The sequence below is a fragment of the Sebastes fasciatus genome, chromosome 6 (assembly GCF_043250625.1).
Source record: "Sebastes fasciatus isolate fSebFas1 chromosome 6, fSebFas1.pri, whole genome shotgun sequence".
NCBI classification, from domain to species: domain Eukaryota; kingdom Metazoa; phylum Chordata; class Actinopteri; order Perciformes; family Sebastidae; genus Sebastes; species Sebastes fasciatus.
The window spans coordinates 11,998,860-12,015,205 of NC_133800.1; the positions used below are offsets into that span (position 1 = coordinate 11,998,860).

At 38.9% G+C, this 16,346-nt stretch overlaps 1 protein-coding gene across 1 annotated transcript in view; it reads left to right on the forward strand.

Annotated features, from left to right (window-relative positions):
• Positions 1-668: 668 nt before the first annotated feature.
• fancc (FA complementation group C) overlaps positions 669-16,346 on the forward strand; it is a 35,018-nt gene continuing 19,340 nt past the window's right edge. The window contains 4 exon segments of the mRNA XM_074637653.1: positions 669-817; positions 5,865-6,091; positions 11,742-11,829; positions 12,007-12,101. Of these exon segments, the coding sequence (XP_074493754.1) occupies positions 5,894-6,091; positions 11,742-11,829; positions 12,007-12,101 (381 nt within the window). The 5' untranslated portion in view covers positions 669-817; positions 5,865-5,893.

The following is a 16,346-nucleotide window of genomic DNA, read 5'->3' on the forward strand; positions in this document are numbered from 1 at the left end:
ACTTGAATGGGATCAATAAAGTTACTATCTATCTATCTATCTATCTATCTATCTATCTATCTATCTATCTATCTATCTATCTATCTATCTATCTATCTATCTATCTATCTATCTATCTATCTATCTATCTATCTATCTATCTATCTAACTATCTATCTATCTATCTATCTATCTATCTATCTATCTATCTATCTAACTATCTATCTATCTATCTATCTATCTATCTATCTATCTATCTATCTATCTATCTAACTATCTATCTATCTATCTATCTATCTATCTATCTATCTATCTATCTATCTATCTTACAGCCATATGACTCAATTTCCCAGCATGCACCGCCAGAATGACGAGTTGTGGTGACGCGATCTCTCAGCCAATAGTCTTCTTCCATACATGGAACCCCGGGAGAAGAGGGAAGTTCAGTTTGGTCACATCTGCGGGACAAACGTGTGTCTTCTTGTCTCAAGAGACATGTATAATGAATGTATAAAGCTGACTTCTGCTCTGTGAAGACTTCAGTTTGATGGCTGCACGTCTTGTTTACATGTAAGTCCACATTTGAAGCTACAGTAGCTGACATTTATACGAAGGTAGAGTGATTAACTTGCTAACAAGCTGACAGCTGAAGTCACGGTTGCTAAGCAGTCATGGAGTCGTGACGTAACTCGACACTGTGACGTACAGCAGGTGTATTTTAAAGTTTTGTGTCTTTACAGTGAGCTGACAGTGTTTTACTGTGTGTAGCTGCTAGAGTGGAGGAAATACTGGCATCCTGTGGTGTGGTGTAGTTGTTGCACCTCAACGTTTTATACAGGTAAGTTTTTTTGTTTTTTTTAAACAATATTTTTATTGAATTTTACATATAGACATATAAACATATATACACATACAGACAGACTAACAATATTAATAATTCAATTATACAATGAAATGTTTTTAAAGAAAGAGAGACATGACATTTCATGCATTTCACTTATCTAACAAATAAAATAAACGATAAGACAAAATAAATAAATACCTCAAAGAAGAAGAACAAAAAAAAACAACAACAAAAAAAACACAACAACACACAACAATTTCAACAACAGCACTCAGCAACACACAGCAGTTTCAATTTGACTGTGCCCCTTGACGTCCAAGAAACTCTTAACAAAGGTTTCCAAACATTTTCAAATTCTGCTCTTTTTCCTCTGGTTATGTTATATAGGTGAGTTAGTGAGTGTGGGGAGACAGGTAGTGATGGGAATTCAGGCTCTTTTTAGTGAGCCAGATCATTTGGCTCAGCTCACCAAGAAGGCTCTTCATTTTACCACTTCTGCCTTTTATAATTCAGCCAAATGTAGCGCTGTTTTGATTTTTGATTAGTATGTGTGCACATATATCACTTAAATTATTTAATGTAATTATACTAAACCTTATAATTTCCAGAATACCATAATTTTACATGCTACTTCGTTTCCGACTGTCACTCATCTTGTCGCTATTCGCACACCAAACTCCTCTCTCTCTTTCTCTCCTCCTCTCCCTCTTGCTCTGTACCTGTAGACCGTCAGCGCACCCCCGCCCCTCCCTGCTTGATGGTATGATCCTTGTCTGTCATCACCTGAATGGTCGCACGGACGTTATTAACACAACATTCAGTCACAGTCAGTGTATGGAGTGCCCGTGTCGCGGAGAAGATCGTCCAATCATTCTGCCTTGAATTAACAAAACAAAAACAAAAAAAGCGGCTCTCGGACGGGAGCCAGCTCTTATCGTTCACTTAAAAGAGCCGGCTCTTAGAGCCGGCTCGTTCGCGACCTACACATCATAATTAGGCTCCTGTTGCTTCCGATGATCTAAGATATAGTTGTGAGATCAACTATTTGTATCTCAACTCTGTGTATCTTTGTCTTTCACAGAAAAACAGTCATTCAAAAGTAAAGTTTTAAAAAATGAAAATACCTCATGCACCACTGTCAGGATATGAAAATAACTTTTTAAAATCATATTTGCTCCAATTCTACCCACTGCTGCTTTAACTGTTAAAAAGTACTTTATCAAGCAAAAATGTATAACAGTCTGAAGTTCAAGATGTGAGGGTTTGCTGCTTTTCTCTGTTTTACACCACTGCAACTGAGTATCTTTGGGTCCTGGACAGCTTCCTGGATAAACAAGCAATCTGGATATTCCACCTTGGACTTTGGGAAGCTGTCATGAGTAGAGCTGAAATTACTAGTCGTTAAAGGAATTAGTTGACAGAAATTAACCTGCAACTAGTTTGATAATTGGTAAATGATTTAAGTAACATTCTCTCCCGGTTTCATGGTGTTCTTTGTGTTATGTGTTGTTAAATTGAATATTTTTGGGTTTTGGTCTCTTGGTCAGACAAAACAAGCAATTTGAAGTTGGTTGGTAGATACCGCAAAATTTGGGTTTGATCCGTTGCCAAGTAATACAGGGCCAGAATTGCCGATATTGATACCAATCTTCCAATTACTTTTTATCATTAAAAGTGGTTTATGTACTTTCATGTTGCTTTCCACTGTTAATTACTTATCACATGCATGCATGGGGCGGCTGTGGCTCAGAGGCAGAGCAGTTCGTCCTCCAATCGCAAGATACTTAACCCCTGATTGCTCCCGAAGGCTGTGCCATTGGTGTGTGAATGAGTATTTAGATTAGATCCTGATGGGCAGGTTGGCACCTTGCATGGCAGCTTCTGCAAGTCCATTTACTATTTACCATAAAAAATGGGACACTTTTAAAGGAATACAACAAAAATATGTTTGTTTTTTTTATTTTAAATTGAATGTGCAAACATTAAATATAGATTTTTTTAATAAACAAAGTGGAAACATTTACTTGTTGAAAATAATGAATGTTTTAAAACTTTTTAGGGCAAATAGCTACCAAAAAAAAGCACAAACTGCCCTCGCCCAACATTCACAGCTGTGAAATAGCTCCAAACATGCTTCTCTTTCTTCAGCCGTCATGTGTCTGTCGGAATAATTAGTCAGGATCCACACGAGACATCGGTATCGGTAGTATTGATATTTCGTATCGATCCGCCCACCCCCTTTGTGATATTTGAAGATGTCACCATGGGTTGTAGTAAATTGTGATTGACATTTTTCACAATTTTCTCCTGACATTTATTGACCAAATGATAAATCGACCATATCATAATGAAAATAATTGTTATATGCAACCTCCGTAATGAGCATTTCTGCACTATTTTCTGACATTTTAAAGACTAAATTATCAATCAGTTGCAACTTTAGTAAGGGGTTAGTTGATGTTGGGCCATCACAAGCTGCCAGAACGGCTCCTTTGCATATATTCTCCAAGTCTTGGTAACTCTACTAAACAATTGAAACACCATTCTGTCCTTCATTTGGTCTTTTGATGATGGTGATCAAGAGCACTTTCTAACATGTTGATCAAAAATCTCCAATAGGTGTTCAGTTTTGTTGAGATCTAGCGACTAGGAAAGCCGCAGCATAAGCCCTGTTTGGATGCGTCTGTACTGTTTGTTTCTCCACTCATTTATTCAGGTATGTGTTGATGTGTGGTTGCATGTGGGCATGTGATAAATGTTGCCTTGGAGGGGCAAAATGATGAAGAAAAACTATATAATTACATTAGCCCAAATTAGTTGGACAAAACTGTTCCTTTTATGGCTATTATTGAGACAACCCTTACATTACTCATTTAATCAGGTGTTCTTAAATAACATACTGAAGTAAATTTGTAGAAAGTGATGTTAAACTGATTTGATTATACTGAAATAATGTCAACAATCTCATAATTGGAACAGCAAACTCACCCTTACCCAAAGTCCACAAGCTTAGTTTAACAAATCTTCAAAGATAATATTTGACCCGTCACATCTCGTTCCTGCTCCAGAATATGTTCAGCCAACACCAGAACTACTTTCATGTGTGTTTATGTGCATGTATATATATATATTTTTTGCCTGAATGACATGCATTTGCGCCAATAAAGTTGTGTAAGCACAGTATATGTACAGTATATATGCCTGTGTATTCATGTAACTGTCTGTGTGTGATAGAGATTGTGGGTGACTGTCTGTTACTAGGTATTCGGCATACGGTTCTTTTCCACCTCTGCTTTACTAAATGCTGAGCTCCCAACACAAGTCAACAAGAGGCGTTTGTTCCTCATTTGGTTGAGCTTTTTTTTCTCCCCGAAAATGAGTATTTATATATTCACATCAGCGAGCCATAGGGGCTTTCCAGCAGAGATGATGGCAAGACATTAAACAAATCGTGTGTAACGAGGTGATCATAAAACACAACCCTGTGGTGTCTCACACAGACCTGTCATTATGGCAAAAAACAACAAATACAGACACACACACACACACACACACACACACACACACTATTCTCAGGCTATATACAGACACAAAAACACATCCTCACACACACCCTTGTGATCTGCCCCCCCACGTTTTTCTCTCCATCATCATAAAAGGTGAAGAATGTGCTGTTTATTTCTCAGTAGGACTTCATGGATGTGTGTGTGTGAGAAGACTTGAATGCCTGGAGCTTAAAAGTTTAATCGTTAGATTGTGGTAATAAGAGTTTAACACAAGATTACCACAATATGCCTCAATTTATTTTCCACTTAATATTGCTTCCATTGTATTATCCACTTCTGCTCTAATAGAAAATGAGGGGATGATGTGGGCCACACATGCACATTATAAAGTAGAGCCCAACAATTACATTGGCAGGCTGGTGTTGGTTTATCAAGATATGTTTTGGAAGATACACAAAGAGATTGTCAGTACATAAATGTTTTATTGTATAGGCTATTGCTAAATATTTCTTTAATTTTAATAATTATTTACACATAATGGAATATTGTAAAATTGTGTTTTTATTTATGGTTACACTTTATAGTTAATGCAGGTTCAATAACATTTATTTTGGGTAAGAATGTACTGACTGATGATTTATTTTTATTTATTTCTATTAATCACACCACTGTCACTTTACCATATAATTTAAACTCAAAATGTTCTTGTATAGTTTCTTTTTTTATTATATTATATATTATATATATATTTTGGTCTAAGTACCTCTTATTTATTTCTGTTACTTTTTATACTTAGCCTATCTGTATTTATTTCTGTCCTTGTACTGCTGCAACAATCTAATTTCCCTGCTGGGGATCAATAAAGAGGGTAACTTTTCTTATCTTAATGACACTACCCTAATGCCCAATCATTTCCAAAAGAGTTGCAGATTGTGTTTTACGTTTATTATAATTATTATTATTATTATTATTAGTAGTAGTAGTAGTAATAGTAGTAGCATATATTTGATTTAGTTGGTAGATAATGGCCTTAACATAGCAACACTCATTACATAGATTGCACTTGCTGTGTGAAATGGTGCCTTTGGTTTCTTTCCTTGAAGTTAAAGTTGCCCTGTGGAGTATTTTTTTAAACGTACGTACAAGTTTCTGTTTACAGCCTTTCTCACCAAATTACACTGCGTGTATCCTTGAGGTCTAACAAACATGTTGAATGTAAAAATATATATTTTAAATCCTGCATTGTTTACATCCATTATTGAGCTTGCAGTCTTCTAGTGGTCAGAAACTCCCCAAGGCACCTTTAGCGGAGGTGGTCTTTGTTTGAGGCGAGTTGGCTATGAAACACTTTGGAAAAACCCAGAATTTCATTAAAAAAATCTATGGATGCTGCTATTATACATGATATTTTATGTGAAGTCAAGATCACAATGTACAGTAAAGATGATTAAGGACAGATGATAAGATATTTGTGGGTTTTTTTTGTGTGTTATCCTTGGGCTTGATGACAGCCTTGTTCTTTGTCTCACCTGCAGTAAGTACATTCACCTGGACAAGCAGCTAAATGTCTCAGCTGCAGCCACTGATCCAGCTCCAGCAGATGTCAGAGCCCATGCTGAACGTCCAGGAGATGCAGCTCTGGCTGGACAAAGCAGTGGCTTGGGGCCAGGCTGACAGCCCAAACACTCGGAAAGACACCTGCCAGCACTTGAGTCGACTGAAGGATTTCCTCCAGCAACTCCTCACACATATCAACAACGTGGTGAGCAGATGTAGTGACAAGTTGAGCTTGTGGCTTCAAATATTTTCTTAACTTTGTCACAATGCAATGGAAGCTCTGAGATTTATAGTCTTGACAGATTTGGATATACACTTTTATTTCCCAGATGCCTGTTAAGTCTAATAAAATGGTCCATATCCACTAAGCGGCCTGTTTTACAGTCTTGTCACACCTTACCTAATGAAATAAATTAGATCAGTGAATCAGTTTGGCTAAACAGCCGCCTGAAGTTAATTCAAACACCAACACGTCTAGTACTCATACAAACATGCACACGCTCGCTCTCTGTCCAAGCCAGGGCATGAATAGTAAGTCCAGCGTTGGTAGGGTCCTACTAACAGAGGCTGCACTGTGCTGTGCAGAGGCTGTGTATGTCTGGCTGGCAGTGCTGCAGTGTTGAGTTAGTCAGGTAATAGCCGCATTGGGACCTCCAGCGCTAACCTAATGTATCCCCATATCAGGTCCAGCAAATTTGGGAAGGGGGCAGAGGACAGGAGGGGTGCAGGACTGTGAGATTTCAGTGTTACTGCGGCCTTGCTTCCTTCCAGCTCTTTTCCCATATAGCACTTTCTGTCTTTCTGCTTTCTATTACCAAATTTCTCTCACATTTCTCTCTCACGTACTATACTCTTTATCTCACGTAAGAAATCTTTTTCTTGTTACTCTTACAGTCACGGTGCTCTTGCAGGTTTTCATTTGTGATTCTACAGTCCATATGTTTTACTGTAACACTCTGGTGATGGTTAGAATCAGTCTCAGTGTCTCTGTCTGTGTTACTTTCTTCTTCCTCTCCACTTCGGCAACTAGCCATATATTTTTATAGGTCAAGCATTGACTGGCTATTATTTCTATCTCTCTGTCTCCTTCTCTGTTAGCATTATTCCACGTATGCGTCATGCAGAGGTGTCAGCATGTGTAGGATGATGGAGCGGATACAAAGAAAGAAAAAACAAGAGAATGATATAGCTTAATTGGGTTGAAATCATTTTTACTGGCAGTGGGCTCATAAAAGACCAGCTGAAGATAGCCTGCTTCTTGGCAGCATTTTGCATCCTTTGATGATTTAACAACTTTCCTGTGGTTTATGGCCCAAGATGAGAAATACTTCTAGTTATTATTAATTTCCAGGTTTACACTTGGTTAGACAAGTGTGTTCCTCTCTCAATATTGCACTTATTAGAAGAAAAGTTTGATATCTTTTGGAAATATGCTTATTTGCTTTCTTGCTGAGAGTTTGATTGATACCACTCTCATATCTGTCCAGTCAATTTAAAGCTAGAGCCAGCAGACGCTTAGCTTAGCTTAGCATAAAGACTTGAAACAGAGGGAAACAACTAGCCTGGCTCTGTCCAAAGGTAACTAAATCCACCTAGCAGCACCTCTACAGCTCACTAAATACCATGTTATATTTCACTTGATTAATCTGTATAAAAACTGAAGTGTAGAATGGCTATTTGCCATTTTAGGTGGGGTATTGTGTCAGCCTATTTCTTGTCTGGGCACAGTAACTTCTTGGAGTCTTGTCATCATTGTGAGGTTGAATTTCAGAAAGTCACTGTACTCGGCTAAGAAATACTCCCGCACATCACAAATTGACATTTTTACTCTTCCGTTTTTGTATGGATTAAACAAATGAGATATGACTTGTAAATTTGTCAAATGTAACGGTGCTTGTAGGCAGATTTTGTTATTTTTGGACAGAGCCAGCTTCATATTGAACAGACAAATATGAGAGTGGTATCAATCTTCTTAACTCCAGGCAATAAAGCAAATAAGCACAGAAGTGCAAAAGTGCAGTTCTTCAAATGGCCACTTCAGGCTGGCTCCAAAAGCGAGTTAATCCCCATAGACCCCCATGTTATAATGGCCAACTTTACAGCAGAAATAAACTTTTTTTTTTTTGCTAAATACCCCGTTCACGACAACTGTATAGGAGGTGTTTTTTTATACAATTCACCTGTTTAAATTATATTAAAGCTTAAAGTCAGGCATACTGAGGGTGTTGCTTCTTTGAGTGACAGGTAGGTGCCATCGTATCAGGTTGCAAGCTGCTAGCTGTCTCCTCTGCTGCTCTTCAAATACCTATGGGTGACGTCACAGAGACTATGTCCATATTTTACACAGTCTGTTGCCTGTGTGATTGTGCACAGTCACCATAGGATTCCCCTAATTGTTTGTTTTCTACTTCACTGCTGCAGTATTGCACCACTCCTCAAGGGAATTGATTGGAAAATCCTGCTGCCCAAAGTGAAATGGACACAGGGTGTGAGGAATTCGACAAAACACGTCAACAAGTGTCTATTTATGAGCTCACCATAGTAACTTTGCTATTTATTGTTAGGGCTATTGTGGTTTCCGTGATGTCAGGAAGAACAGAAGTGTTTCCTCACTATTCTCTACATAGTTGTCTATAAACTTGTCGCATTTGCCTCCCTGGCTCGTACTTAATCAGTCACTTCTGTCTGAGATGTCTGTCCCTAATCAAGTCAAGATACATTGTCTCAAAGCCCATTTATAATTAAGGACAACATTGACAAGGCTATTTGGTCCTGATAGTCAGTGATAATTACATTCTGTTGCGATTGCTCATTCTTATGGGCATTCCTGCAGTCACAACACATTACTAAAGGTCTTATTGTAAATGAACATTCCTTTTTAGTTGCATCACCATCACACAAATGCACATGTATACTCGCACACAACGTTTACCATGTGTTGTTGGATTGATGGGAAGGAAGAGTGTTAGGGCTGTGTTCCAGACAGCATTGGTGGTGTTGTTGTGGGGGCATTTAGAGAGACCTTACATGGCCTATTACCTTTCTGCTTCCCATTAATGGTGATCTCATCCACTTGAGTGAGTCAAGTTAATCCCCTTGTCTGTCTGGTGCTGTTTTTGAACATATAGGCCTAAAGTTACCTTAACGTCTTCCTTTTATCCAATGCTACAATTAGGCGTCTCCATGTTTGCTCAGTGCTCTCTGATTATTTCTAATGAAAGGTGCATTAAGCAAGAATGATACATATTGGCATTGCAGCAACCTTTTTTCCCCTCTTGATTTCTTCTCAGAAATTCTTAAAACACTTTCTTCTTCCCTTTTTCCTGTTCCTCTTTTATTCCTAACTCACAAATACCCCCTACAGTACTGCTGATTGCTGTTCAATTCTGGCTCCAAAACATTACATATAAAGTGTAATCAAAAGAAAATATGACCAAGTAGGGCTGCACCGAGTAGTTCAAAGCTTCATTCATAACGTTGACATTCTAATTATTATTTAACTTACAGAAACATTAGCCTACCTTCCACCTTCTCTTCCCTCCTCTCTCTCAAACACACACAGAGCGAGCGACGTGGCGCTCCGTCCGTCTCTGTAATTGCCTCAGTCCAAAAGTAAAAATGTATTGAAAAAAGAGAGATCCAATGAAATATTCTGCTTCAGTCCATATTTTTCAGCATTCAACCTTTCAAAAACAACAGTTTTACTGCAGTTAAAAACCTTTCTCTCGCCTGCACCTGTAACGGGGCGGTCTAGCAGCAATCCAACAACACCATAAATAAAATGTATATACTGTAAATATAAATAATAATTAAAGCGATGGGAGATGAGGAGAGACCAGTGTGTATTTTAAGTCTGAGAACTCTGGCAGCTGACACATTACATCCTAGTCACGTCAATAAAAAAAGTGGTTCGATAAAGTATACCCCCACCCTACCAACCTACAGTATTTAACATACTAGGACTACCGACTGAACTATAAGAAACAACCATCATAGGAAAATGTTAACTAATATCTTCTCGAAATATTATAAGATATATAATTAAATTATTATTATTTTAGGAATGTTACAGTTAATATACATATTGTGTAAAATGAAAATAGACCCGAGCACATGAGTAAGTCTGTCTCCTTCACAATGACTGAGAGAGTGCCCCTACCCCCCTGGTAGTGTGTGACACTTTAAATTCGGATCCATGACCAACATTTTATCCATCTATTTTATTTGAAATATTTTAACTGCATAGGCTACAATAGGAGGGTGAATGACATAAAAAGTTTGAGAACCACTGATCAAAGATCACCAGAGATCCTGATCAGCCAACACCATAAACTCCACTGTGTGTACATGGCAGTGAAGTAAGCCAAATCATCTTTGGTTGAGCTACAGCACACTGCTTCAATTACAACTGGCTTATGTCAGATTTCTTTGTGTGGGCTTCTCCTGCATCAAAGCGGTTCTCTATGGTTTAATTAGCTCAGAGGTGAAAATGTATGATACAATCTTTAAATATGGGATAAATACCAACTAATACTGTAAATGCATATAAACATGATTCAGACACACATGTGCAGACATGCATGTAAATTTAAGTAATACGTCACCTCTTTGATCTGCTCTCTGTTTCGTATGTCCCACTGCAGTCATCTTATTGTAAAAATAATGTGTCTCACCCAGAAAACCCCCATGTGTATTGAACCCAGAAAAGTAATAAGATGGAACAAAACCAGTGTTGTACACCTGTGTATTTACAGAGTTATCCTGAATCAAAAATTAAAAAAGTCTTCATCCAAACTGAAGGCATTTGTCTCTTGACTTGAATATTTGCGTGTTCAGCCCCGGAGAAGCACACATATTATCAAGTCACCTTCTGACAAATATGCTGTTTTGTTATGTTAAACTAGAAACAACAAATTAGTTGGTCCTGGTTCTACTGAACAGCCAAACACGTTTAAATAGTCACATTTTGTTTGGCTCTGGTTTTAAATAATAAGAAGTGTGACTAGTTCCAGTCTTGTTTTTCCACATGGACTAGGTCCTTGTTTGTGCTGTTTTTGGTATTCAGTCACACTCAAGTTACTGCACACTAAGTCTTGTTTTCAATTGGTTTCAGTGAGCTGCCCTGACATATCATTTGAATTGTTTTAATCCTTAAGTGTAAAATTTTCAAAATCTGATATTTTCAGAACTGAAATTTATAGAAAGCCAGGATTAAAGGCTGTTCAAGTTCATAAATATAGTGTTTGCCCTGACTTGAAACCTTCTGGATGTTTTAATTGGCTGTGAGGGGAACCAAATCGCATAGTCTGTTTTTTTTAGCTGGATGAAGAAGAACAGACACACACACACACACACACACACACACTTAAACTGTCACAGGTATAGCACCCCCGAAGAGAGCCCTGTTCTGCACTGTGTATCTCTCACTATTGAAACTATGGTCGTAACTGTGAAATGACCAAAATAGGGGGAAACAAAGGTGATGCATGAGTAATGCACTACTACTGTGCACCTGTGGATGTGTCTCCTATTCAACTCAATATCCTCAGCTATTAAGTAAACTCGTGTTTTTTCTAATGCTTGGTGTTGTGTCACACAAGGTTGCTAGGTTAAAGGATGAAACGAATTGAGGATGTGCAAACCTCTAGAGAGATTTAATGTTTTGTATTGGCTCCACTTCTGTCATGTTTGAGCCTGATTATGTGCCAGATGGAAAGAAACAAAATATTACTGTTTATGTCTCAGAGAACTAACCCACTTAAGTTATTAGTCCAAGCTAGGTGGCTCAAAGGTGTAACAGTATTCAAAATGAAAAACATGTAAACTATTAAATCTGTCTCTGTTCTGTCCCTAAGAGCTCCACAACAGAGACCATGAAGAGGCTGCCCCTCCTAGGCCAGTTTCTTGGCCGACTCTGCTGGAACCCTTATGTCACTGCTGATGGTGAGTGCACCTTTGGAAAAACTTCAACTCCATCTGTATTGGGGAATAGAGGATGGATCAGGTCCAGACTAATGATAGTCTCTTTACAAGAATGAGTCATTTTGATGCGTATAATCTGTTTAAGGGGTGTTATACTAAATCAGAAATCTCCCATCCATGGTGTCTTGTTGTCTGCAGCTACAGGCAGAAGGCTGTTGTTCCAGTGTCTGTGGAGACTGTACTCGGAGCATCCAGGCAATGCTGTGGAAAGAAAAGCCAACCAGTGGATACAGGTATGGACTGTACTTTCTCTATCTCACTTAATAGAGAGTTTAGACTGAAGTAAATCAGGTAGACTTAGAATATTAACGATTTTTTAAATGTAAAAAAATGGATACGCTTTAAGAAATGTGATCTCTTTGATTGCTTAAACATGCCACCTTCAATCCCTATGATTCACTTCATCTCTGCACATGCAGTAACTGGGCATTTTCTGAACTGCATTTTTTTTTCATCTCAGCGATTGTAGTTAAATTCATAATAGGGCTGTAGCGCCCAGATTTCCCTTGGGGTTGATGCGTCAAACAGAAAACCGCAATATCCCTGACCTGTTTATGGTTGGACCTTAATTGACCGTCATTCCCGATCTCTTTTTACCCTCATTTTCTGTCATCTCTAGAAGGATAAGATTTCTATGAAATATGCATTTAAAAAATAAGTAATAGGGCTGGGCATCATTTAAAATATTTTGATACCAGTCCCAATAGATAAACCTCAGTTTTGGTACATGATGCATTTTGTTGTCACCTCATGCTGAAGAATACGTTTTATAGTAAGCCAAATGTTTTAAAAATGCATGAAATTTGTCTTGACACAACAGAGCTGTACAAGAACTTTGCTTAAATACAGTACAGTCTGAAATTAACAAAATTATTATATAAGTTAGTATAAGTTTTGGTACAAGTATCATTTTCGATATTTGATACTAGAGACACATTTTGGTCCGTACTAAGAAAGTGTTAAAGCTCAAGACCCAGCCTTAGATACAGTAGGAGGTACAGTAAAGGTTTATTTGCTTTGGGTAGAGTTGGGCAACAACAGTCTGATGAAAGAGTGAAGTTTGTTAAGGTTATAAACAATATTTTGTTAGACATACATATGCTTGTTTGTATCATAATTGTTTAGTGATTATTTCTGACAATGGCAGCTAACTCATAACCTAGCTTATAGAAACATCGTCAATTATGATGCCACATAAAGTCATCTGTCCTTGCTGCGTGTCGTTTCATTGGTCATATGGACCCACCTAGTGGGGATTCACAGAGATTAAAGACATAATCATAACTAAGGAAAGCTGAAATATAGCTGTAGACAAATCGTCCATCATATGGCTTTTTCATATGCCTGATCTGTTTGCTGTTTATGTCCTAATTAGTTCTGGAAAGACCAGACATAAAGACTGATTATCATCCCTTAAATACTCCAACAAACTAAAAAGAATCTGTCTTTGACTGCTTTTGGGCTGCTGAAGAGATTTTCTGTCTAATTTACTTTTAATAGGAGTTCTCTCTGCAGCCCTCTGTATCTCCTCTCCAATGGGACATGGATGATGAATGAGGTAGATTGGGTCTCTGTTAGTCTAAGCTTTTTGTGCCCAAAACTGTAAAACATATTTTCAAAAGCAAATTAAAATTGACGGTTTCACTGCCTCTTGTCACCAGAAAAGGATCAGCCTTTATATTATGGTTAGTTGATCTTGCTCGCTGTGTTTTCATGGCGCACACTCACAAAGGAGGGAAAGAGAACAGAGGGAAGAAAAGATTCTGCAATTTTCAACTTTGAGAGGGTTCACACAGATGGCTTATGATAAACACTGTGGAACCTTCACATTTTTGCCAGATTAACTGTGTTTGTATTCTTTTGATTAATTTCTCATCTAATAAAACATCTTGCTAATTAAAACAGTGCCTTGAAAGTAAACCTTGAATTTGCCAGATGGTCTTTGACCCGTAGGAGGGGAAGCGGAGTGCATATGTGCACGGTTGTGTTTGTGTCTACAGTATGTCTGTGTTTTTGTGGGCATATGTCTGTATATATGCACGTGAGGTGCATGTCTGAAAGTTGGGATGGCGTATAGATTTACATGTTTAATTACATGTGCATTTATATATATTTTTTTAAATCAAGGAAATGTTTAGTAAAAGGGATATATCATTATGTTGGTGTTGGCCACTTCAATCCCTATGTGAATCACTTTATCTTTGCATATAAAGCTATTTTTACCGTGTTCATTTCTGCTGGAAGGGGACGATTGTGGTAGGAGGGAAGAGTTTCTTAGACTTCAGGCAGCAACAGTTCAGGTTTGGTGAGAGAATAAACTTTGCTAAGATTATGAACAGTGTACATTACTTTCTCAAATAGCAGGAGAACCATGATTATTGAAAAATCACTGAGATAAAACCATAGACTGTATAAAATATGGACATAGTCTCTGTGACGTCACCCATAGGTTTCTAAAGAGCCGCTGTGAAGCTCAAAGTGGGTGGTCCTGGCTGTCACCATCTTAGCAGTGACAACACAGCCTAACTCCCGACAAGGCCTATTGAAAGAGGCTGGGACACGGTTTTGAGCTCTGGGGTATGACACATGCACAGTGTAACTGGAGCAGCGGTCGTGTGTTGCTATTGGCTCAATTTCGGGGACTGCAGATCAGATTTTACTGCGCATGTGTTGTACCCCAAAGATATGACGCGTGGTATTTCCTCTTTTCACCCTCCTTGACTCCCAACTAATCCAAATTTGGGCAAAGAGGTGGAGCTGAGGCAGGCTTAGCTAGCTAGCAGCTAACGACCTGATACGACACCCACCTGTCACTCAAAGCATATAAACTCACCGGACACTTTATTAGGCACACCTGTTCAATTGCTTGTTAACACAAATAGCTAATCAGCCAATCACATGGCAGTAACTCAATGCATTTAGGCATCTAGAGGTGGTGAAGACGACTTGCTGAAGTTCAAACCGAGCATCAGAATGGGGGAAGAAAGGGGATTAAAGTGACTTTGAACGTGGCATGGTTGTTGGTGCCAGACGGGCTGGTCTGAGTATTTAAAAAACAGCTGATCTACTGGGATTTTCACGCACAACCATCTCTAGGGTTTACAGAGAATGGTCCGAAAAATAGAAAATATCCAGTGAGCGGCAGTTGTGTGGACGAAAATGCATGTCAGAGGTCAGAGGAGAATGGGCAGAGTGGTTCGAGATGATAGAAAGGCAACAGTAACTCAAATAACCACTCATTACAACCAAGGTATGTAGAATACCATCTCTGAACGCACAACACGTCAAACCTTGAAGCAGATGGGCTACAGCAGCAGAAGACCACCTTGTACTAGCACCGACCACTTTATTAGGTACACCTTGTACCTAATAAAGTGGCCGGTGAGTGTACATATCCATAGCAACCAGTTGTTAGCACCACCAACATCAATGGAAAAGACCCAAAATGTCCGTATGTGTGTGTGAAAGAATAGAGACCCAAACAGTTTTTTGTACCAGGCTGTACACATGTTTATTTCTGCTGTAAATCTGGGCATTTTAACATGAGGGTCTATGGGGATTGACTCGCTTTTGGAGCAAGCCCCAAGTGGCCATTCGATTAACTGTTTTTTGGCACCTGCGCACTGGCTTCATTTCTCAGCATCGGAGGTTGCCCCTTGGATAAAACTCCTTAAAAGTCTCTTCTTTTCTATTCACCCGTACTCAAATAATGACTGCATTCATCCTTGATGAACATTAAAAACAGTTCAGGTTCAAACTGTTTTTTTTACATTGTATAGTAGTTGTAGCTGAATGCTTGTGGTATAGCACCGACAGCCAGAGTTGAAGGGTTTACTGAGTTCACTCATTCTAAAATTGCATGCAGGATACTACCGGATGAAAGTGTCCAAAGGGCACAGGTACAGTAAACTCATGACCAACTCTGCAGCTTCTGCTCATTCTCCATCTCTTCTTCTCCAAAGCAGCTTCCACTCCCCACAAATGACAGGAACGGCAGGAAGCACAAAAAAAACCTATGCACCGCAGCTCATCCCTTCTGGGGGAGCAGTATGGTTTTAGACCAGAGATGGTCCGTCTCTGTGTCTCTGCCTGTGTCTGTGTTGTGTTGGACTGCCTGTCCTGGAAAGCAAAATGCAGCCTGTTTTCTGTTAGCCCTGTCTGATCTTGCTCCCCAACATTGTTTTCTTGCTGCCTCCATAATAGACTGAGGGTCTGGTGCTAAGTGGCACCTAAATACCGTGTTAGTGTAAGTTTGTGCATGTGCTTGCATATGTATTGGAGTATTTGTGCAAAAATGTGCTTTACTGCTACTGTATATGCTGTTAGTAGCCACATGTATTTTACCCTTTAAATTGTGATGGTGTGCAGAGTGTTTTGCCTTTTTGCCCTCGTGTCTTTCCTTCACCCCTCCCTGTCTGCCTCTCCTCTCCACATCTGAGTCTTCTCACTGGGTTTGATGAATGCTGGGTACAGCCACA